The sequence below is a fragment of the Oryx dammah genome, unplaced genomic scaffold, assembly GCF_014754425.2.
Source record: "Oryx dammah isolate SB20612 unplaced genomic scaffold, SCBI_Odam_1.1 HiC_scaffold_12, whole genome shotgun sequence".
Classification (NCBI taxonomy): Eukaryota; Metazoa; Chordata; class Mammalia; order Artiodactyla; family Bovidae; genus Oryx; species Oryx dammah.
In genome coordinates, this window is record NW_024070196.1 from 39,594,122 (window position 1) to 39,620,064 (window position 25,943).

The 25,943-nt window shown below is 41.9% G+C and overlaps 1 protein-coding gene across 1 annotated transcript in view; it reads left to right on the forward strand.

Annotated features, from left to right (window-relative positions):
• The window catches only part of CUNH4orf45 (chromosome unknown C4orf45 homolog), a 128,641-nt gene that overhangs the window by 32,726 nt on the left and 69,972 nt on the right, over nucleotides 1-25,943 (forward strand). The window contains exon 2 of the mRNA XM_040251279.1: nucleotides 17,777-18,009. Coding sequence (XP_040107213.1) covers nucleotides 17,777-18,009 — 233 coding nt within the window. The remainder of the gene's footprint in view (nucleotides 1-17,776; nucleotides 18,010-25,943) is intronic.

Sequence of the window (25,943 nt, forward strand, 5' to 3'; positions counted from 1 at the left end):
ACCCAGGCATTGAACCCAGGTCTCCTGCATTGCAGGCAGATTCTTTAACCAGGTCTTCCCAGGTGGCAATACTGGTAAAGCATGATCCTGCCAATACAGGAGAGAGACAGAAGAGACACGGGTTTGATCCCTGGGTCAGGAAGATCCCCTAGGGGAGGGCATGGCAACCCATTCCAGTATTCTTGTGTGGGAAATCCCATGGACAGAGGGGCCTTGTTGGCTACAGTCCAGGGGGTCTCAGACACGACTGAAGCGACTTAGCATCCACACGTGATGGCTCTAACTTCAAAACCTTCTGTCTTTAAGGTTCTTTTGTGTCTGTATGATCCCAAGGACTACAGATCCTGAGGATTTCTGCTTGTCACCACTTAGATTGCCCGTCATGCTCGCTGCTTCGTTTGAAGCCATCATGTGACCTAACATGAGTATTATGTGGAGTGAAAGCGTAGATGCTCCCGAGCTGTCAGCATGTATAACACGTCCTGTCTGGAGTGTAATCTCATTGTAAAAGGGATCTGACTGTGAGCAATTAGCGACAGAAACCTGGGGGGCAGGTTTCAGGGATGAGTAACAAGTCACACAGTATTTGCAGGGACAGGGTGTGGTCACATAGCCACATAGCCAAGCCACCAGCTCTTCCCCTGCATAAACACGGTTGCTCACTGCAGTTTCGTTTTGGTCACCTGAATAGACCCTTCCAGATGGCTTCTGTCTGACTCTTCAGCCAGTTATGTGCCCTGAAGACCTCGCCCTCTCTAACAAACAAACATTGCAACAATTTCCCCACTCATCATGAGCCACGTTTATAATGATCCACCAGCTTAAGTACCATAGAATTTCACAGGTTTCCACATTCCACACCAACACCGTTCAAAAGGAATCATATGCAGCCCACATATATAATTCAAAATGTCTTAGGAACCACGCTTTTTTTTTTTTACTGGAGTGTAGTAGTTGATTTACAATGTTATTCTAGTTTCGGGTGTACAGCAAAGTGACTCAGATGTACACACACAGTTATATATTCTTTCTCAGATTCTTTTCCCTTATAGGTTATTGCAAGATACTTATAGTTTCCCCTAGAAGCCAAATTCTAAAAGTTAAATCAGGTGAAATCACTTTAATAATGTATTTTATTAATCCAATATATCCATATGGTTATCATTTTAATATGAAATCAATGTCAAAAGTTATAAATAGAAAATTTTACATTCTTTCTTTTGTACTAAGTCTTCGAAATCTGGGATGTGAATTTAACTCACAGCATGTCTCATTTTGGACCGGACCCTCAACAAGTTCCCAAAACCACTAGGGTGGTTACCATTTTGGAAAGTGCAGCGTCAGACTCATTAAAGCTCAGATGAATATTTTCTTAGAACATCCAAATACAAATATACAAGCATCCAGTTGATGGGTTTTTCACTAAGTTTCTACAAAGAAGCATCAAAACACTTTTGACCTGTGACTTCTCCATGAGGTCAGCTTTTATAATTAGGATGAATAATAATTAATTAATTATGGTGAAGAACATCTAGACACTTGCTGTGTGTAAATAAAAATGATTAAGCTTATTACTGTGGTGATATAGTACAAAAATAGAACAACTATACAGGCTACCAGAATTTCAACTATTGATGATCAGGTAGGGTCTACCTAGACTAGGGATCTAGGAATTCATAGCTTGGCTCCTATATTATTTTTAATGTGTAGTGAAGAAAACATAACACATATAGAGTAGGCTCATAGCTCCCTGTCCTCTTCATGAAGGACTGAAAGATTCAGTTCAGTTCAGTTCAGTTGCTCAGTCGTGTCTGACTCTTTGAGACCCCATGGACGGTAGCACACCAGGCCTCCCTGTCCATCACCTGGAGTTTACTCAAACTCGTGTCCATTGAGTCGGTGATGCCATCCAACCATCTCATCCTCTGTCATCCCCTTCTCCTCCTGCCCTCAATCCTTCCCAGCATCAGGGTCTTTTCAAATGAGTCAGCTCTTCGCATCAGGTGGCCAAAGTATTGGAGTTTCAGCTTCAACATCAGTCCTTCCAATGAACACCCAGGACTGATCTCCTTTAGGATGGACTGGTTGATCTCCTTGCAGTCCAAGGGACTCTCAAGAGTCTTCTCCAGCACCACAGTTCAAAAGCATCGCTTCTTTGGTGCTCAGCTTTCTTTATAGTCCAACTCTCACAACCATATATGACTACTGGAAAAACCATAGCTTTGACTAGATGGACCTTTGTTAACAAAGTAATGTCTCTGCTTTTTAATATGCTGTCTAGATTGGTCATAACTTTCTTTCCAAGGAGTAAGCGTCTTTTAATTTCATGGCTGCAGTCACCATCTACAGTGATTTTGGAGCGAGATGATAGCTTTTAAACAGGGTCCAATTTGAATCTCATTTCCCTTTAGAGAGGAACATTTTTCTGTTCACCTTGACAGTGGGAGGAAGATTTTAAGGTCTTCTTTGTGGAAGAATAGTATTTCTTTTTAGAGCAAGTTTAAATCCGATGTTCATCTGTTTGGCACCGTGATACTTTCTGTGTAATATCATTAAACACTTCTCACTATAACAGTTCAGGGTATTGCATTCAGTTATCTCAGGCCTAATCTTGTTTATTAGCATTAATAGAGAAGATACAGGGATGGCAAAAGGTGATGGAAATAGCAGAAATGGTTAGAATGAGGGTACTATGGTAATAGCTACCGCCAGGCATGTGCCAAGTGCCAGGTTCGTGTATAGACACAGCTTACCTACACACCGTAGCTCCCAAGTCTTACTATAACTGCATGAGGTTGTCAGATGTGGTTTCATTGTTCAGATAAGAAACAGCCTGAGAAGCAGTCTTTGAGAAGGTTGCAAACCTAGTCTGCAATAGAATTCAGATAAAATATGGTCCGTTTTCTCTGCTGCACACCAGAAACCACCCAATAAAGCAAAATAAATGAAAAAGGAAATGGTTTGCTGTAAACCCATTGCAAGCCTCAAGACATATTGAATGAAAGGGCAGAGTGTAAATTATATGATATAAACTTGGTTGAGGGAAATAAAGCATTTCATCATTTCCCTGTACAACAAAGAAGAGGGAACAGTTGAAGGGGCAGTGACAACAATGGTGTCCTGAGACAATCATAAATACACTGCACAGAAAATGAAATTCCAGAGAGACGGGGAAAACTGAAGAGTAGGAGGGACTGAATGTGTAGGTGATAGGTATGATCAAGAGACCAAAGCAGAGGGAAAGAAGTAATTCAGGTGACCATTATATCAGTGGCTTTCAAACTTTCCTGACTGCAGCCTGGAGTAAAAAATATATTTTACAAAGGGACCCAGTTAACTAATGCTGTGTGAATGTGTGTGTGTGTATACAGGTGCAAAGGGAGTTCACTGGACAAAGGAGAGTCTTTTATTTATTTTTTATTTAAAATATGTTTTTAAAATTTTTATCTTATACTGAATAATAGTTGATTTACAACGTGTTAGCTTCAAGTGTACAACAAAGTGATTCAGTTATACATATATACATGTATCTATTCGATTTCAAATTCTTTCCCCATTTAAGTTATTACAAAATATTGAGTATAGTTCCCTGTGCTATACAGTAGGTCCTTGTTGGCTATCTGTTTTATATATAGTAGTATGTACATGTAAATCTCAAACTCCTCATTTATCCCTCCCCTCTCTTTTCCCTTTGGTAGTCATGAATTTGTTTTTTATGTCTGGGAGTCTATTTCTGTTTTATAAATAAGTTTGTTTGCATCATTTTTTAGATTCTGCATCTAAGTGCTATCATATGATATTTGTCTTTGTCTATCTGACTTGAGAAGGGACAGTCTTTTAAACAAGTGTTGCTAAAACAATTGAATAGCCACACACAAAAAAGTTGAACTTCAATGCATGTCTCTCATCATATACATTTTTTTTAACCATGCAAATTGTGGGATCCTAGTTCCCTGACCAGGGATCAAACCTGGGCCCCCCTTCAGTGGAAGCACAGAGTTCTAATTGCTGGACTGCCAAGGAATTCCTGACAGATACAAAAAAATGACTTGAAATGGATCATAAACCTAAATGAAAAACCCCAAACTATAAAACTTCTAAAGAAAACATAAGAGAAAACCTATGTGACCTTGGGTTAGGAAAATAACTTTTTAGACTCAACATCTTAAAGATGATCCATAAAAGAGTTAATTTATAAATTGGTCTTTATCAAAGTTAAAATTTCTATTCTTCATAAGACACTGTTAGGAGGATAAAAATAGAATGACAGACTAGAAGCAAATATTTGCAAAATACATATTGATTAAAGACTTGTATCCAGAAATAACTCTCAAATTTCTCCATAAGGAAATAACACACACACTAAAAAGGGCAAAAGACTTGGACCCTTTATCAGAGAAGCCATACAGATGGCAAATCAGCACAAAATGCTCAATATTCTTAGTTGTTACAGAAGCGCAGACCAAAATTGCAATTAGATAGCATCACCCACTTACCACAGGAAGTGGTAGATGCCAGTTCTAAGGGCTGGACCCAGAGATGAGAGCACTGTCACTTTGGCCATATGCTACAAACTCATTTTAAAGCAAAATGCCTCAGTATTATGAATTTGTTCTTGAAATAAACAAGGACTTGTTTCATTTCAATCCCCTTGACTAGTACCTGGGAACACAAGCAGTCCCCTGGCTGGCTGAGGAGAAAAGTGTAACGGTGTAACAAAAGGATACAGGGAGCCTGGTAGGCCAGTGGTTAAGACTCCATGCTAGCCTTGCAGGGGGGATGGGTTTGATCCCTGGTTGGGCGGGACCAAAAAAAAGATTTTTAAAAAAACGTATCAAATGGATAAACAACAAGTTCCTACTGTATAGCAGAGGGAACTGTAGTCAATATCCTGGGATAAAAGAAAATGGAAAAGAATATGAAAAAGAATGTACATATATGTATATAAATGAGTCACTTTGCTGTACAGCAGAAATCAACACAACATTGTAAATCAACTCTGATAAAAAATGAATTTAAAAAGATACAAAAATGTAGAGAGTACCAATCTGTTGATTACTGCTTACCTGCTTTTTATAATCAAACATTTCTCAATAATCCCAATAGGGGGCTCACAAGTTTTTCTTGCAACCTACTTTTAGTCATTTTAAAGCCATTCTTATTTATTTATTTGGCCATGCAATATGGGCCATGTGAGATCTTAGTTCCCCATTGAGGGATCGAACCAAGTGCCCCTGCAGTGGAGGCACTGGAAGGACTGAGTTTTAATCACTGGGTTGCCTGGCAAGTCCCCTTAAAGTTATCTTTACGCATTTATTATATAATTCACAAGCTGGAGAAATACCACTTTCTAAATTGCCCTGGTCTAAACTGGAGTCACTTATGGCCATCTAGAAATAAACAACCCTTTCCTGGTGTCCTGTTTATCTGGGGGATAGAGAAGGAATGGCCATATTTCATTAAGGCTAAAAAGTGTTAATTTCATAAATTGCATTCTAATTCCTCTGTAATTTTTATGTACTTTGCTATCAATGCCTACATTTAAAGTGGTAAGTTTCTTTTCTTTTCTCTTTTGGAAGCAAACCCAGCATTAAGTCAATGGTATGTTTTACAACCCATAGCAGCTGTTTCTACCCAGCCCTGTGTTAGTTAAGTTCTTCTCTCTGGATTAGGCAGTGATTACCATCATTACTCAGAACATGAACAGAGAGAAATGTGTATCCACTCAGCTCTTCCAGGGGTGGGTAAAACCAGTGCCATTCTTACTTATGTTATTATTTCCAGTCTATCTATATCATTTATCATCCCACCTACTTTTCTAGGTTTTTATCTGCACTGGCAGGTTAACTATATTTACATCTCCTGACTGGTCACTTATGCAACTCTTAATAATATCAACAATCACAGAGTCAGAAATGAGATGGGGCCAAAGTAGAATAAGGCAATACTCTCTTCTGGGACCTTGTGTACAAATAAAAAGTAACCTCTTTTGGACTTCCCTGGTGATTCAGTGGCTAAGACTCTGAGCTCCCAGTGAAGGTTGGGGAGGCCCCGGTTCAATCCTTGGTCAGGGTACTAGATCCTACATGCTGCAACTAAGATCCAGAATGCTGCAACGAAGACTGAAGATCCCACATGCTGCAAATAAGACCCAACTCAGCCAATTAAATAAACATTTTGATTATTTTTTTGAAAAGTAACCTTATTTTTTGGGCTCCAAAACCACTGCAGATGGTGACTGCAGCCATGAAATTAATAGATGCTTACTCCTTGGAAGAAAAGTTATGACCAACCTAGATAGTATATTCAAAAGCAGAGACATTACATTACTTTGCCAACAAAGGTTTGATCCCTGGTCAAGGCTATGGTTTTTCCAGTAGTCATGTATGGATGTTAGAATTGGACTGTGAAGAAGGCTGAGTGCCGAAGAATTAATGCTTTTGAACTGTGGTGTTGGAGAAGACTCTTGAGAGTCCCTTGGACTGCAAGGAGATCCAACCAGTCCATTCTGAAGGAGATCAGCCCTGGGATTTCTTTGGAGGGACTGATGCTGAAGCTGAAACTCCAATACTTTGGCCACCTCATGCGAAGAGTTGACTCATTGGAGAAGACTCTGATGCTGGGAGGGGTTGGGGGCAGAAGGAGAAGGGGATGACCGAGGATGAGATGGCTGGATGGCATCACTGACTCGATGGACGTGAGTCTGAGTGAACTCTGGGAGTTGGTGATGGACAGGGAGGCCTGGCGTGCTGTGATTCATGGGGTTGCAAAGAGTAGGACACGACTGAGCAACTGAACTGAACTGAGTCATTTCAATAAAGCATTTATTTTTGCAGCCATATAACCAACTATTTGATTCTAGCAAATAGAGAAGCTTTCTGTCTAAACCATGCATGGAAAAAGTGTCAGATAAAAAGACACATATGAGACCCCCTCCAGATCAGGGGTCTTCAGCTGTGCCCTGTGGACCAAATCAGGTTCAATCCTTGGTTTAACTACAGCTGGAAATGGTTTTGACTTCCTAAGTGGTTTAAAAAATTCAAAGAAGAATACTTTGTAACATGTGAAGTTATGTAAAATTCCAATTTTAGTGTTCATAAGTCAAGTTTCATTGGTATACAGATACACTTTCATCTACATACTATCTATGGTTTGTGCTGCAGAGTCAGGGCTGAGATGCAGTGACAGACAAGGCAAAGCCCCCGAGCCTGAACCGTTTCCTTTGCAGCCTCTCCTAGGACAGTTTGCCCACCTCTGCTCTAGCTCAGAAGGTCTGAGAGGAACACCGCCCTCTCTCCCTTGCACTGTGTGTGGATGAGGTCATCTGGGCCCCTGGCTTGCCTCTACCTTTCTGTTTCAGCATAAAGTCATCTATTCAAGCATGAGAGCATAAACACTAAATGAATTATAATTCATGTGATCAAGAACCAGACAGTAAAGTAGCCACTTCAAATAATGTTATGTGTTATAAAAGTAGATTTTAGGGCTTCCCTGGTGGCTCAGAGGGTAAAGCATCTGCCTACAATGCAGGAGACCCGGGTTCAATCCCTGGGTCGGGAAGATCCCCTGGAGAAGGGAATGGCACCCCACTCCAGTACTCTTGCCTGGAAAATCCCATGGACTGAGAAGCCTGGTAGGCTACAGTTCATGGGGTCACAAAGAGTCGGACACGACTGACTTCATTTTCATGGTCCAGTGGTTAAGAGTCCCTCTGCCAATGCTGGGGACATGAGTTCTGTCTCAGGCCTGGGAAGTTACCACGCCTAGGGGCAGCTAAGCCCATGCATCTGAACTGCTGAACCTGTGAGACGGTTCAGCCACCACAGTGAGAAGCCTGCTCACCACAACTGGAGAGTAGCCCCTACTTGCAGCAACTAGAGAAAGCACACTTGCAGCAAATAAATAAAACTGTAAAAAGTGGATTGCAAAGCAGTATAAAAAAAATTTTGCATTGGTGTGTTTTCCTTTTTTTCCTGTGACGAGTTTCTCAAAGCTCCGTAGCGGACAAGTCAGAGGGCTCACACGTTCCTCCTTTCCAGGGAGCCCCCGTTTTGTTTGGTCACATAATTTGGCCTCATATGACTCGGAGTAAAACCCTGATTCATCCATGCCAGTCACTGAAATCCAGTCCTCTTGCCAGGGCTTGGTTTTAGGAAGAGATAAATGACTCAATTCCCACCAATAAAATGAGAGAATAATTCACCTGGGTTTTCGAGGAAGGGCTTCTCCACTGGTGAAACACTCCCTCCTGCCTTGGGTATTATGATACCTGCAGCTGTGACAGCTTCCCTGGAGCCTCAAGGGGAGCTTGCCTGAAGGCAGCCTGGTCCCCTGGGGATTGCAGAGCACAGATCTAGGTAAAGCCTGTTCTTCTGAACACAATAGTGGGCTACAGCATTAAGCAAGTCTGGATTCTTTAAACCTCAGAAGATCTTACTATATGACACAATAATTTCCCTTATTATTTAATTCATTTGCAATGAGTTTCCTGTTACTTGCAGAGCAGTTTTCCGGTGGGTCTTTAAAATTAGTTCTAAATACGTATGTCTTGTTAATATCTTTTCTCATGGGAACATCTTGAGCCTGTCTTCATGAATGGCAAAGAGTTCCTTATCATAAATTGACCATTTTGTGCACATTTATACGAGAAGATTCCAAGTCAAAACCAAACAAAATAAAACCTATTTATTGTCTACTTAGATTTTCTCTTCACACGAGATAAACGTGGAGAATCATCTGGTTGCAGTTTTGTCAAGATGAGTGTGTCTGTTTTATTTTCTAAGTGAAAGTCCCGAGATGTTTACAGAAGTTTTGATGTTACCTTCTTTCTGTGCTCACCGGGAAAAACACGGAATTATATACTTTTAGATTACATCAGTAAGTTCATGATAAAGTAGCTGTTCTTTTAACAAACATCACCAAGCTTTCGCTTAGTGCACCACACCGCCTAGAAAGCTATGGAGGTTTCAAAGCAAGTAGAAGACAGCTGGAGTCTCTAAGGGAACTAACTTGGGGCCACTTGATGAGCAGAGAGACAGGAAGCTCCTAAAACAGCTGAGAAGCCTGAGCTCACACATGAAACATGGATCAAGCTGTACTTTACAGTTTCAGAGAATAATAAAATCTGTCCTGAGAGCAGACAATGCTTTCTGAAGGAGAACGTGGTCTCTTTAGACTGTATGGTACTCCAGTCCATTCAGGACTATTCTCCCATCTATTGATCACACCCCTGGGGATACTGTGTCTCCTTCCCTTGTGTACATCTGAATATGATTCCTTCTTTATATATCTAGTTGTAGACGATCTTTTCTGCTTGTCTTCTGGATTTTTGCATCAACAGTTGGTCTTTAAATAGTTGTAATTTTGGTGTGCCCATGGAAAGAGGTAAGCTCAGAGTCTTCCCCTCTGCCATCTTCCAAATACATATTGACAAATTGAGTCTTTCAGTTCACTCAGGGATTAGATCTATTGAATAATTGCATGAATTTGATTGAAATGTGGTTTTAAAATGTTCCAGTCCATGAGTCCATCCTGTGCTAATGGTTGGAAATGGAGAATCCTGTGTACATTAGCAGTTACAACAATTAATCTCTATTACTGTCTCTTCTCTTTTCCCCATGTGCCTAGGTGTGACAGGTGTCCCTTAGAGTTTAGTATTCGCATCTTGCCCTCTGACCTCTGTCTTGGTGTGATCCCCCCAACAAGTCCTGCTCTTCTGCATGGTGCATTTGCAATGGCCTGTTTATGCCCATATTGTCAACATATTTTCAAATATATGTATTAAAACAGTTCCATGTTCCATTCAGTACCTTTTGATTTATTTCCTTGGTGTGTTTCGTTTTGGTCACTGAGGTGGAAAATTAGCCTCGTGAGGCCATATAATGGGATAAATTGATATTACTGTGAGCATCCACCCTTCTCTGTTCCAACTATTCAGAATAAGTGTTGTGAAAAGCAATTCTTTCTCTGACCTCACCCTAAACTTTTGTATCATGAAGTACAGACTAGGAAGGTCTAAGGGAGTTCTGAAAATTAGAGAATCGCTTGCTTTTCCCTCAGCATGACTTTATATACTTGCCATCTTATGCTGTAATTCCTTTTTTAAAATATAATTTATTTCTTTTTGACTGTGCTGGCTCCTCATTGCTTTGTGTGGGCTTTCTCTAATTTTGGAGAGTGGGGGCTACTCTTTAGTTGCAGGGCATGGGTTTCTCACTGCTTTGGCTTCTCTTGTTGTGGAGCACAAGCTCTGGGTTATGTGAGCTTCAGTAGTTGTGCTGGGTAAGCTCAGCAGTTGCAGTTCCCAGACTTGAGGGCGCAAGCTTAGAAGTTGGGATGCCCAGGCTTAGTTGCTCCACGGCATATGGGATCTTCCCAGACCAGGGATCAAACCTGTGTTCTTGCATTGGCAGGCAGATTCTTTACCATTGAGCCACCAGGGAAGCCCTTTGATGGAATTCTTTAATTCCTTTATTCAATCAACAATTCTCTTCAGCATCAACACATGTTTCTTGAGGACCTACATGTTCCAAGCACTGTGTTGGTCATTAAGACTTTTATAGAGATTGCTGCTGCTAAGTCACTTCAGTCGTGTCCAACTCTGTGAGGCCCCACAGATGGCAGCCCACCAGGCTCCCCTGTCCCTGGGATTCTCCAGGCAAGAACACTGGAGTGGGCTGCCATTTCCTTCTCCAATGCAGGAAAGTGAAAAGTGAAAGTGAAGTTGCTCAGTCGTGTCCGACCCTCAGCGACCCCGTAGACTGCAGCCTTCCAGGCTCCTCTGTCCATGGGATTTTCCAGGCAAGAGTACTGGAGTGGGTTGCCATTGCAGGCATATAATAAATAAATATATGTGTATAAAAATATAATAAATAAACAATAAATAAATATTATATGCATGAGAAAGAGGACATTTTCCATTTGCCACCTGGTGGGTATTATGCTTAGTGAAATAAGTCAGACAGAGAAAGAAAAATGCTATATAATATCACTTATAGTGAAATCTAAAAAATTCACACACTTGAGTAAAATTGTGGTTACCAGGGGCTGGGAATGGGTGCAATAAAACAGATGCTGTTTAAAGAGACAAATTCTAAAAAATAAGGTACACACTCAAAGAATAGCAAATAAGCCTAGAGATCTAATGTACAGCATAGTGACTATGGACAACAATATGGAATTATCAAAATTGCTAAGAGACTAGTTTTAAATAGTTTAGTCCAGCCACTAAAAGGAAATGATAGATGTGCTAATTATCACTACAATGGTGATCATATTAGAATATATAAATGTATTGACTCAACATGTTGTATACCTTAAATGTATACAGGATTTATGTCGAATCTATTTCAATTAAAAAGTTTTTAAGTATTTACAAAGATAAATAAAAACCTTTACCCTCTAAGAGCTTACAAATAGAGTAGATCCAATTAATACTGTATTTTTAAAGATGAAATCAAAAGAAACTACTGTTGAAGGCAGCATGCTGAGTGTCTAATTTGGACTTGGCAGGATTTGAGATGTTTTCCAGAAAAGGCAGCACTCACAGTAAGCCTTGAAAGATGAGTTCTGATCATGAGAAAATGTGAAGGACAGTAAGACTCCAGTTCATGAAGACACTAGTTAGCCATCCTAAGGAATCTGGTTGAAAAAAGATATAGGCCCCAGAGAAAACCATTTCATGTTTGTTAGGAGACACAAGAGCTGAGACTAGTTAGAAGGTTAGAAGCCAGATGAGAGATGCTGAAGGATGGTTTATTAATATCACCTGCCTCTCAGTGAGAAGAGAAGCTCCCTGAAGGCAGGTCTTGGCTTTGTTCGCTGCTCTTTGCATAACACTGGGAACAGTGCCTGGCATATAGTTCAATAATTATTTGTTGAATGAATGAATGCATAAGTCAGAGAACAAGTGAATAAATGAGTTACTTCATTAATTAACTGAAACACTGCAAATGCAGGAGAGAAATCAGAAAGAAACACCTGCCTCAGGATGGAACTTTCTTTCTCTGCTGACACGTGCCACAGGCAGGGCCTTTCCAGGTGTTGGCAGCAGGTGACACTTGTTGGAAAGCTGTCAGATTTTCTGATCTGGGCTCTTTCCAGCCTCCATGGCATCTGCTTCATTCCTGTCCCTCATCTTCAGAGATTGACAGACTATGGCTTCTGGGTCAAATTTGTCCTGCCACCTGCGAGCAAAGAATGTTCTTTATTTTTTCAAATAGTAGGGGGTGGGGGAGTGGGGAAGCAAAAGAAGAATAGCAGCTTGTAAGATGTGAAAATTACATGAGATTAAAATTGCAATGTCTATAAATAAAATTTTATTTATATCCCAGCCATGACCATTTGTTTACATAGTGTCCGTGGAGTTGAGACAGAGGCTGTATGCCCCAAACACAAAGTGAAAAATATTTCCTCTCTGGCCCTTTGTGGGAAAAGTTTGTCAACCCTTGAACTAGAAGAGCTCTCAGGAAAGGCTTTGAAGTTTATTCACAATAAGACATAAATTATTAGTGAAAGTTCCTAAAATATACTTTAAAAAATATAACAGGTAAGACAAAGCATCAAATTAAAATGAGAAACAAACAAACAAGAGAGAGGAAGAGACATAAATAGTCATGTTGATGTATATTATGCGCCAGATCATCAGATAAGCACTTCTTTCCACAAAATTATCTCCTCTCCCTCCAGCAAAGCCATCAGACAGGCATCACTATTCTTTTTTTTTCAATCATTTTAAAAAATTATAATTAATTAATTTTTAATGCTGTGTTACTTCATGTGTACAGGATAATGATATATAGTTTTTAGGTTCTTTTCTATTACAGGTTCTTGAAAGATATTGAACATAGTTCCCTGTGCTATACATTAGGTCTCTGTTGATTATCTATTTTATATTTAGTGGTGTGTATTTGTCAATCCCAAACTCAATTTATCCGTCCTCCCCCTTTTTTCCTTTGGTAACCGTAAATTTTTTTTTTCTATGTCTGTGAGTCTATTTCTGTTTTGTAAATAAATTCATTTGTATCCTTTTTAAATTGGATGACAACTGTAAGTAATATCACATGATATTTGTCTTCGTCTGCTTTCTTCAGTTTGTATGATAATCTCTAGGTTTATTCATGTGGCTGCAAATGGCAGTTTCGTTCCTTTTAATGGACGAGTGGTGTTCCATTGTATATTTGTACCACATCTTTTTTTCCATTCATCTGTCAATGGACATCTAGTTTTCGTCTTTGTCCTGGCTATTGTAAACACTGGAGTGTGTGTATTTTTTTCTCATTTTATAGATGAGTCTAAATTCAGAGGCTGAATAACATTCCCTGGGTCACAAAGCCAGCATAAGACAAAGTCAGGATTTGACCCTACAGTAGTTTAGCTTGTAAACTACATCCTCAGCTGTAGCTTTAGAATTTCAGACACTAATGAACAGGTCATGCTGGGCATATACAGGGGAAATAGGATCTACCCTCTGCCCTTGAGATCATAGTTTCTCCAGGGCAGGAAGATGAAGAAATGAGAACCCATGAAGTTGGCCCAGGTGTGAAAGGAAGTACACCTCCGTCCCACATCATGATGTGAGCCTCTGGGCAGAGGATCAGTGCTGGGCAGCTCTGTTCAAACATTATAGCTGCCGGTCATCCACTGGAGCTGATCTTCAGGTGTGAATGAGACCTCCAAAACAGATGGGCACGTGACGATTTTATTAACCCAGGAGCTGACAACTTCATGACTGGCAAATGAGGGGTGGAGTTTTGGGGAGAGAATGAATGATCCAAAAAAGCTTCCCATAGGATGATAAACAAATAGGAACTCCCCAAGGGACATAGCAACAGTGGTCGAACAGACATCTTAGTTGTTAAAGGAAAAATAGAGAGACTGTGGATTGGACAGGAATTGGGAGTTTTGCTTTTAGGCAGGGAATTGGATCCAGCAGATAGTCTTGGCTCTGGAGGATGAGGGTCAGAATAATGAATCACACAAAGCCAGACACCTATGGAGCTGCCCATCAGGGTAACCCCATGTCTGCATTGCTGGCTGAGCAGTGACAGTAGATCTTTTGGTTATGTGAGTACTGGGCTGGCTCCAGGAGACGGCTGTGAATCTGGCTCACTGAGGATGGTGGTACCAGCTGGCTCTGCTGTGAAGGTGGGTGCCTGTGTCAGCTCCACAGCCTGGGAGAATTGTCCCAGAAGTTCCTGTACCACGCACACTGTATCACGCTATTTCCAAAGCACACAGGAGATGGGTGGGGGTGGGGTGGGGGAGGGCTGGCGGTCAGGAAAGTCCAGTGGCTCGACTGAAAAGCCAAAGAGAAGCTTGATTCTCTGGGGAGCCCCTCTCCCCACGCTTGACTTGCAAAGCACATGCACTTTCCACGATTCTGTCTAAAATGAAGTGTTTAGACTCAGCTGTCAAGAAAGTGTTCTTTTAAAAAATGTATTGTGGTCCACTGAGTGAGGAGGAGTAACTATAGATAGACATCTGCTCTCACATTGGCAGTGGCGTGAGGGGACGACAAAATTTCAGCAACAACTGAAACATTACAAAGAGGATCATTATTTCCCCAACTCTGCTGGTGTCTGCAGGATGTGTACAGGTGACCCAGTGGAAAATAAGATACACGTTTAAATCAGTTTGGTAAAGGCTGGGTTACATAATTGCAAACAGGTTCATTTCATGCAGGATTTCTTAGAACTTTTAAAATGTTTTTGTAGGCTGGGAATTTCTCAAAGGCAAATGGACATTGTCCCAAATGTACCCGATGGTGGAGCACCCCCGCCCCCACCCAGGCATTGTCATATCACTCATGGGAGCAGCATTAGGGGAACGTTTGGGAAAACACTGGTCTACCCTAGTGGCTCAGATGATAAAGAATCCGCCTACAATGTAGGAGACCCGGGTTCGATCTCTGGGTCCGGAAGATCCCCTGGAGAAGGAAATTGCAACCCATTCCAGTGTTCTTGCCTGGGAAATCCCAGGGACAAAGGAGCCTGGCAGGCTACAGTCCATGAGGTCGCAAATGGTCAGACATTCCTGAGTAACTAACACTTTCACTTTCACATTTGGGAAAACACCAGCCTAAGCATACCCTGAAATTTCAGCAAGACTAAAACAGTCACAATTTCATCCTGTTTGGAGGAGATTGCAAATTTGTGCTTATGGCAGGAGCTTTGTAAGTGAGCCCTCAGGACTGGTTAACTTGGGAGAGAAAACAGTTTTTCATGCTCAGGCCACTCTATACAGAGTCCTTTTGCCTGAGTGAGAACCTGCTGTCATAATGGATTCATCACAGGAAACGAGCCAGTCAACACGTAGGCATCCCAGGGAGCACAGTGATTAGGAAGCTGGGGAATCATCTGCCTGGGTCTTGTGTCTGGAGAGCCATTTCTCATGTTTTCTTTTTTTAAATTTTTTAAATTAATTCAGCTCAGTTCAGTTCAGTCACTCAGTTGTGTCTGACTCTTTGCAACCCCATGGATTGCAGCATGCCAGGCTTCCCTGTCCATCACCATCTTCCGGAGCCTACTCAAACTCATGTCCATTGCATCAGTGATGCCATCCACCCATTTCATCCTCTGTCATCCCCTTCTCCTCCCACCTTCAATCTTTCCCAGCTTCAAGGTATTTATTTTGATTTATTTTTGACTGCACTGGGTCTTCATTGCTGAGCATGGGCTTTCTCTAGTTGTGGGGAGTGGGGACACTCATTGCAGTGGTTTCTCTTGCTGTGGTTTATGGGCTCAGTGGTTGTGATGTACTGGCTTAGCTGTTCAATGTTATGTGGGATCTTCCTGGACCAGGGATCAAACCCACGGCCCCTGCATTGGCAGGCAGATTCTTATGTACCCCTAGGGAAGTCCCACTTCTCTCACTTTCAGTTTCCTTGGAAAGCTTGGAGGACTTTTCTAGGAACAGATTTGTTACCATACTGATCTCTCCATCAGAGCACTTAATCAAACTCCCGATTACTTGTACTCTCTGAAAACCCTGAGCTCAATGACCCAAGACAAAGCCAGAGGGGCCCTGGAGCCAGAAGGCACCAAGTGACACCAAGACCATAGCAAAACCTGTCTCCAAAGTCTGGGCTTCCCCTCAGTAAGAGGACTGATGCTCCTTTTTGTCTCTCCAATCTGCCCAGACAGTGCCTCAGCCACTTTGCTTCTGGGTCTTCTGAGACACTTCCTGGGCTGCAGTTCATTGTCTGTTCTAACCAGACCCTTCTTGGCTTCACTTTACACATTTACATCATCAACTTTCAACACCAATTATATGTAAGCGATCTTTTCCCAGATCTCCTCTTATTTTTGCTTGTTTTGCCCACTTCCACAATTCATTGATTCCTTTTTGTTCATTGTCTTTCTTTTAAAATACCAATATTTATTTAATGCCCCTGCCTTTGGGCCTCTTAATCTGACAATTTTCTCCATCTTCCCATGGCTTCTAATACATTTGGGAAACTTTCTAATCCTCATTTCAGGATTTTATCTCTCTAGATAAAATATTTCAATGTTTAAAGACCAACATCCTGCAAATGTGGTATAAGTGAGAAGTTTTAGTGTATAGAATGTGTCAGCTATTCACAACGGCCAAGACATGGAAACAGCCTAATGCCCATCAACAGACAAATGGACAGAGAAGATGTGGTCATATTTACAATGAAATATTCAGTTCAGTTCAGTTCAGTCTCTCAGTCGTGTCTGACTCTTTGTGACCCCATGAAGTGCAGCACACCAGGCCTCCCTGTCCATCACCAACTCCTGGAGTTCACCCAAACCCATGTCCATCGAGTCGGTGATGCCATCCAGCCATCTCATCCTCTGTCGTCCCCTTCTCCTGCCCACAATCCCTCCCAGCATCAGAGTCTTTTCCAATGAGTCAACTCTTTGCATGAGGTGCATCTTAGCATCTTAGCAAGTACAACTCTTAGCATCATTCCTTCCAAAGAAATCCCATTGCTGATCTCTTTCAGAATGGACTGGTTGGATCTCCTTGCAGTCCAAGGGACTCTCAAGAGTCTTCTCCAACACCAGTGAAATATTACTAAGCCACAAAAAATGAAATAATGCCATTTGCAACAGCATGGGTGGACCTAGAGATTATCATCCTAAGTGAAGTGAGTCAGAGAATGACAAATATTATATATAATGGCTTATATGTGGAATAAAAAATGATACAAATGACATCATCTATGAAATAGAAACAAACTCACAGACTTAGAGAACAGACCTATTGTTGCCAGGCTGGATTTGGAGCAGGGAAGGATGGATTAGGGGTTTGGGATTAGCAGACAAACTATTTTATGTATAGGATGGATAAACAACAAGGTCATGCTGTGTAGAAAAAATTAACAATATAGTGAATCAACTATATTTCAATAAAATAAAATTTTAAAAAAAGAACATGTTTGTATTAAATTGGTTATAAAGAAAGCCGTGTAGTGGGGTGATTAAGAGGTCAATCTGTGAGACAGCCTGTCAAAGAGTGAAGGGCTTGTTAGCTGTGACTCTGGACAAGTAACTAATCTTTCTGGGCCTTGTTTTCCCCATCTATAAATTGGGAAAAATAATACCCCGTACTTCATTTGGTTATTATAAGGAGCAACTGAATTAATATATCTAAAAAGCTTACGGCAGCACCTGGAACATAGTGAGTGCACACAGTCATTAGTGACTGCACAAAATCATTAGCTAGCATTATCTCCACCATTTAGAATAACCAAAGCATCTCAGAATAAAGTGTGGAGGTTTTCAGGTTTTTTTTTTCTTTCTGTTTTAAGGCCCAGATTATGTAAAAGATTACCTCCCTCAAGTTGCTCAGCACACTGCCTATATAGGAGAAAAGCATCCTGCATTAGAGAAAACTGGAGATCTCAGATATTTATGGAGGCCTGCCTCGAACAGAAGCTTGCCAGCTAAATATAAACCTGAGTATGTTGGTGAAATTGGCTGGGGAATACCAGAGTATGATTTTATCAACAAAACAAGGCTTCAGACTGGCTTTCACATCAAGGTATTGCTCTTAAATTTATGCTCCTCCTCAAACATTGTTTGCTTTTTTTTTTCTCCCAATGAATAACCAGTTTATTTTTTCCAGACTAATTTTACAACTAATTTATTATTAAAATTAATTGAAGCAGATCACAATACAGTCAAAATCAAGTAAACAGAAAAAGTTTTAAGTACCTCACTGTGGTTTCTAGCCTTGGGTATAATGTCATAAGGACTGTTACTCGTAAAATGCTCCATCATGTACTGAAAAATCTGTATGTCAGATTTTCAAAAAAAGACTTGCTTTCAAATAAACACCAGGAACCATCAAAAAAAAAAAAAAAAACCTCTAAGTGACAGCTCTTTGGTATCCATAATATTAAATATGTCTCCAAGACTTCTTCACATTAAACTTTTTCACATCAAATGTATTGATCTAGGAATCGGAAAAAAATCATTATATTTGTAGGGCTTCTGTTTCACCATCAATACAGTAAATGAGAACAGCTTTCACTTGCCCTCCCTACTGTTTTCTGATTTAAATGCTTTCTGAGTTTGCTTCCATAGGAAACGTTGTGTCCTGGACTTGTCCTTGAGAAGCAAAGGGATTGGAGTTTGTGCATAAAAATGACTGTGTGGATAAAAGTACTTGGCTGCCATCACCCTCTTTAAGTCCCTTGAATACATGAGAGGAGGGGTGTGAAGAGAAGGAAGCCGGAGGCAATGCAAAAGCATTTGTACTTGGCTTTGGCAGGCATCCAGATTCCCGTCTAGGCAGTGACATTCACACACATTCCTCCGCTCTTGAGCGGCTCAGTGAGTGGGTGGTGGTAAAGCAGCAGTCTGTGCTGGACGTCATCCACAAACCTAGAAACCAGCCCCAGAGATTCAAAACCCACTGTGCGGATCGTGCCTCTAAGTCAGGCCATCCAGGGCGGGTAGCGGGAGGGCTCTGAGAAAGCCTGCCTTACCTCCCTTGGGTGATGCGGATGCAGGCGTGAGCACAGCCAGTCTCCTCTGAAACAGGAGAGAGCACAGGTGATTTTAGAAGCAAAATCTGAGGATTCAGACTTTTTCCCTGCCAGGCCTTTGCCTGGAAATTGAATATGTATCAGTGACGCAGCAACAAATTGAACATGTTTCACTTGCCTTAATTCCTGAGGCAGTTAGTGCAACCTCATGTGCGTGCCTGCTCAGTCGTCTGGCTCTGAGACCCCATGAGCTGTGGCCCTCCAGGCTTCTCTGTGCATAAAATTATCCGGCAAGAATACTGGATTGGGTTGCCATTTCCTCTTCCAGGGGTTCTTCCCAATCCAGGGATCAAACCTGCATCTTCTGCTTTGGCAGGCAAATTCTTTACCACTGAGCCACCTGGGAAGCTCACAGTATTATACAGAATGGTTAACAAAGTTAAAGCCTTTTTCTGGACCAACCTTCTGCACTACCCGAGAGCAGCTGGGAGCTCAGGCTTTGGGGTCAGACAGCGTGGGTTCCACTCCTGCCTCTGGTCAGGTTCAGCTCTGTGACCCTGGGCTCTGAGTTCACCTCCCTGGGTCTCCGAGTCTCCTCTGCTCCATGGTGGTGTTTAGGGGTCCACTTCCTGAGACCACTTGAATTCCTATCCCACCCCTGCCGCCTCCTAGCTGTGAGAGATCGTGGGCCAGTTCCTCAAGAGCGCTGTGTCTCTTCATCATGAACCTGAGCATTTGCCTTACTGGGCTGTCATGAAGAAATATCTGCCAACCGCTGGGCACAGTGTCTGCCACACAGCCAGGCTCTAGGTCTGAATGCTTCTTAACTTCCCAACATAATGTTTTTCTGCTACTGCTACTGCTAAGTTGCTTCAGTCGTGTCCAACTCTGTGTGACCCCATAGATGGCAGCCTGCCAGGCTCCCCTGTCCTTGGGATTCTCCAGGCAAGAACACTGGAGTGGGTTGCCGTTTCCTTCTCCAACGCATCAAAGTGAAAGGTGAAAGTGAAGTCGCTCAGTTGTGTCCGATTCTTCACGACCCCATGGACTGCAGCCTACCAGGCTCCTCCTTCCAAGGGATTTTCCAGGCAAGAGTACTGGATTGGGGTGCCATCGCCTTCTCTGACTGACATACTAAACCCCAAAAATGAAAACACTTTTAGCTTAAGTTAGGAATAAAAGGGAATTTCCTAATCTGATATAGATTATCTACAAAAAAGGCGATTACAATAGTGATCGTTGATAAAGCAGTAAAAGCATTTCTCTTTAAGACCAAGAACAAGACATGGATGCCCCAAATCCTGATTTTTTTTCATTTAGGTTTGTCCTGGAGGTCTTAACCATGGCAGTAAGAAAAAAAAGTATAAAATGTGTAAAGATTGAAATAGAAGAAGTAAAACTATCATTATTTGCTAATATGTTTGTCTACCTAGAATACCTCAAAGTATAAGCGAATTTGGTAGTTAACAGGACACAAAATCCGGGTGTAAAAATCAATTTATTTTTATATACCAGAAAAAAACAGAAAATGCAGCAAAACAGGATACTACTTACAATATCATCAGCAAATATTAAGTATGTAGGAATAGATCTTAAAAAAAGATGTTCTGGTACAACCTTGTAAATCAACTATATGTCAATAAAAAGAAAGGTGTTCTACACATGGAGAAAAATGATAAAACCATTGAAACAGGATGTAAATAAGTGGAGAGATATATCATGTTTGTGAATTGAAAGATTCAATATCATAAAGACTGAATCCTAAAGATTCTATATCATAAATTTATCAGATTGATAAAAATAATTTCCATGTAATTACAATAAAAATCTCAACTTTTCTTCTGCAAAAAAAAAAAAAAAAGACTCTCTAGGTATCATTCTTGTTGTGTTGTGAGTTATAAAGGACACAAGGAACATACTCAGCACAGTGCCTGGCGAGAGGTTAACACCCTGATGTCAGTAGTTAGGACTGTGGTTTTGTATTTAATGTCAGCCAGTGCCAGTGACACAGAAAGAGGGCTCAGGTTCCTAAATTGCACCCTGTTCCACTCAGGCAATGAAGATGAAGATCAGAAACTTGGTTCAATATCAAAAGTGATCACTAGTGAGAAGAGAATGCACCAAGAGCAAGGCAGCCGATTTGCAGAGAGTCCAGAACTTGGGTGGCATTGTGGCTTTTCTCAGGTGACGCCCAGCTTTTGTGCACAGCCCTCGAGTTGTCTCTATCTTGAGTATGTGGGGCTGTGAATCCAAGACCTACGTCAGCCACAACTTAACCTTCCAGGAAGGGATTTATTCCATTTCTTTGGACGAAATGTCACAGATGGTTCTAATTCTCAGCCCTGCTTGGCTGTGTGGTTCTCATAACCTGGTAGGACTGCGTGTGAACCAGACACAACTCTCCCCACCTAGGGCTCACGTGGAAGCTGGCCTTGTTTGGCACAGGCTGTGACAGCTTGTCAGCTGCGCCCCAGCATTTGATAGTAAATATTTTCAAAGATGTATTTGTCTTAAGTTTGATTTTTTTTTTTTTTTTGGTTGTACTCTGTGGCATGTGGGATCTATTTCCCTGATAAGGGATTGAACCCATACCCCCTGCATTGGAAGCATGGAGTCTTAACCACTGGACCACCAGGGTTAAAGAATTCCTTGGACTTAAAACTTTATCATGAGAGCAAAAGGATGCACTGGGAATGACTGTACATACTGTACTCTTGCCTGGAGAGTCCCATGGATGGAGGAGCCTGGTGGGCTGCAGTCAATGGGGTCACGAAGAGTCGGACACGACTGAGCGACTTCACTTTCACTTCTCACTTTCATGCATTGGAGAAGGAAATGGCAACCCACTCCAGTGTTCTTGTCTGGAGAATCCCAGGGATGGGGGAGCCTGGTGGGCTGCCGTCTATGGGGTCATACAGAGTCGGACACGACTGAAGCAACTTAGCAGCAGCAGCAGCACAGGTCAAGAACCACATACGATTTACCTACCAGTTAAGGCCTAGGATTTGTTACCAAGTTTGTTCATTCCCCCTCAACCCCCTGGCCAACCCCACACCCAGGGTCTGGCTCCATTCCCCTCTTCCCCTATATCCAGGACAGCCCCAGATTTGGACTCCTTATCCTCACAAGTCTCTAGGCAGCCTCTTCCGATCAATGAGAAGAAAGTGACATTTGAGCTGATACACACACACTCATCCACTACGCCTAGAAATGAGTCCCTAATCACAAGTAAAATGTGAGTGCCTGTGCGGTGAATTCAAGTCTCCTGGCCTAGGAGCGGGACCATTCCTTCACGCGACGTAACACAGGGCAGCGTCTCCATCCATGCCCTGCTCCCTCTCTGGCTGCCTGTCCTTGGCGGTCTTCGATCCCACCCCCCACTGTCTGCATCTATGAGTCCAAGGTGGCACTTTGTTTCTGATTGCAGAGACCCTTCAGTGGCTCCCACTACAATAGCTCAGAACCTCGATTTTAATCACAAACTTTCATCTAGTGGGTTTTTATAGCCTGAACAGCTGCTCTTCCTAATTCACTGCTCCAGGTTCCTATAAGACCGGCTGCTAAGAAAGCTCAGGCACCTGCAGTAGACTTGGTGACATGCCTAGGGCAGCTGCTTCCTGCCCGGTCATGGTCTCTCCTCTTTGGAGGCACTGGAAAGGGGTTGTAGGTCATCTGGATTTGGGTAGAAAGATAACTTCCAGGTTGAGTGACACCTGAAATATTTCCCCACATTTTCAGAGGTCAGTAAAAATCACATCAGGTCTCTCTTCTGGGTCTTCATGTGTTTAGCTATTTCCGACTCTGGTGGGGGGCCACAAGGCAATGATGATACATGTGTAATAAACCAGTGAAGATCACTGCTTTTGTTATTTTCATAGATTTAAGAGCAGTACATTTTTGTTTTTTTAGTGGATCTGGTCTCTGCCAAACTATATGTGTTGTTTATACAATGATATATGGAGACCAGGACTTCGCTGGTGGTCCAGGGGTTAAGAAGCTGCATTCCAATTTCAGGAGATGCCGGTTCAATCCTGGTTGGGGAACTAAGATTCCATCTGCCTCGGTGCAACTAAACCCTTGCAGCACAACTAGAGAGAAGCCTGTGCACCACAACAAAGACCCAAAGCAGCCAAAAATAAATAAATAAACAAGTAAATACATAAATATTTTTAAAAATATATGGAGACTATTGAAATCTTTGGTTTCAAACTGAGGAGCTTCTCTAAGTGGTTCATAGGTGGGCATGTGTCCCACCCATGGGCTTTCATTAATCCAGGTCTAGTCATGTCCCTTTTCTGCTGCTGCATCTGACCTCATGGCTAGATAATTTAAGACACTCGGCTCTCCCACAGAAATAATGTGATACTGGACTTGAGGACTGACTCTTCTCAGGTATAATCCCAATGACCATATTAAAGTCATAACATATTACAGCCAATATATCATACAGTGTCACACCTTGAATGATGTGTAGAAGGTAATAAAGAGAACCATGGGGATGCATCAGCAATATATGTATATGGGATACAGTGTGAATAATAAAAAGGACATTTTTTTGAGGTTTTGAAACTTCTGCCTCCTATTTGACCCAAATACAGAGGGCTTCTCTGAATTTGATGGACATCGGAACAGACTTCTTGACAGCTGCTCAATAAATTGATCCAAGGTTGATTTCTTAATGAAACATTTTTCTTGCCATGAATTTATTTAGAGAAAGTAAACACAAAAGAGCTGTTTTTGTGGGGATGTAAGTTGTTGTACCCACATACTGAGAACAGTATGGAGTTTCCTCAAAAAACGGAAACCAGACTCAGCAATCCCACTCCTATGCATACATCCAGACAAAAACATAATTCACACAGATCCATCCACCCCAGTGTTCATTGCGGGACTGCTTGCAATAGCCAGGACATGGAAACAACGGAAATGTTCAACAGATGGATGGACAACGAAGATGTGGTACAAACATACAACAGATTATTACTCAGCCATAAAAAGGGGCAAAGCAGTGCCACGTGGAATAACATTGAAGGGCCTAGAGATTGTCAGACTGAGTGAAGTAAGCCAGATGGAGAAAGAGATTTATCATATGATATCGATTCTCTGGTTGTACTGCATGGATTTAGTTGCATTGAAGCATGTGGGATCTTAGTTCCCCAACAAGGAATTGAACCTGAAATTGGAAGGTGGATTCTTAACCACCGGACTACCAGGGAAGTCCCGGTCTCCATATTTTTGTATAAACAACACATATAATTTGGCTGACCAGATCCATTAAAAAAAAAAAAAAAACTGGAATCTAAAGTATGACAGGAATTGACTTACTTATGAAACAGAAACAGACTCATAGACATAGAAAGCAAATTTATGGTCACCAAAGGGAGAGGGGATGGAGGGAGGGATAAATTAGGAGTTTGGGATTAATAGAGATGTAAGAATGCTCAAACTACCGCACAGTTGCACTCATCTCACACGCTAGTAAAGTAATGCTCAAAATTCTCCAAGCCAGGCTTCACCAGTACGTGAACCGTGAACTTCCAGATGTTCAAGCTGGTTTTAGAAAAGGCAGAGGAACCAGAGATCAAATTGCCAACATCCTCTGGATCATCGAAAAAGCAAGAAAGTTCCAGAAAAACATCTATTTCTGCTTTATTGACTATGCCAAAGCCTTTGACTGTGTGGATCACAATCAACTGTGGAAAATTCTTCAAGAGATGGGAATACCAGACTACCTGACCTGCCTCTTGAGAAACCTGTATGCAGGTCAGGAAGCAACAGTTAGAACTGGACATGGAACAACAGATTGGTTCCAAATAGGAAAAGGAGTACATCAAGGCTATATATTGTCACCCTGCTCTTTTAACTTCTATGCAGAGTACATCATGAGAAACGCTGGGCTGGAAGAACACAAGCTGGAATCAAGATTGCTGGGAGAAATATCAATAACCTCAGATATGCAGATGACATCACCCTTATGGCAGAAAGTGAAGAGGAACTAAAGAGCCTCTTGATGAAAGTGAAAGAGGAGAGTGAAAAAGTTGGCTTAAGGCTCAACATTCAGAAAATGAAGATCATGGCATCTGGTCCCATCACTTCATGGCAAATAGATGGGGAAACAGTGCAAACAATGTCAGAATTTATTTTTGGGGGCTCCAAAATCACTGCAGATGGTGATTGCAGCCATGAAATTAAAAGACGCTTACTCCTTGGAAGGAAAGCTATGACCAACCTAGATAGCATATTTAAAAGCAGAGACATTACTTTGCCAACAAAGGTCCATCTAGTCAAGGCTATGTTTTTTCCAGTAGTCATGTATGGATGTGAGAGTTGGGCTGTGAAGAAAGCTGAGCGCTGAAGAATTGATGCTTTTGAACTGTGGTTTGGAGAAGACTCTTGAGAGTCCCTTGGACTGCAAGGAGATCCAACCAGTCCATTCTGAAGGAGATCGGTCCTGGGTGTTCTTTGGAAGGACTGATGCTGAAGCTGAAACTCCAATACTTTGGCCATCTGATGAGAAGAGTTGACTCATTGGAAAAGACTCTGATGCTGGGAGGGATTGGGGGCAGGAGGAGAAGGGGATGACCGAGGATGAGATGGCTGGATGGCATCACCAACTCGATGGACATGAGTTTGAGTGAACTCCGGGAGTTGGTGATGGACAGGGAGGCCTGGTGTGCTGCAGTTCATGGGGTCGCAAAGAGTTGGACACAACTGAGCGACTGAACTGAACTAAACTGAACTACATATAAAATAGATGATCAACAAGAACTTACTGTATAGCACAGGAAACTATAGGCAATATTCTGTCATAAGCCATAAGAATAAAACCAAAAGAATACGAACACGTATGCTGCTGCTGCTGCTGCTGCTAAGTTGCATCAGTCGTGTCCGACTCTGTGCGACCCCATGGACCGAAGCCCACCAGATTCCCCCGTCCCTGGGATTCTCCAGGCAAGAACACTGGAGTGCGTTGCCATTTCCTTCT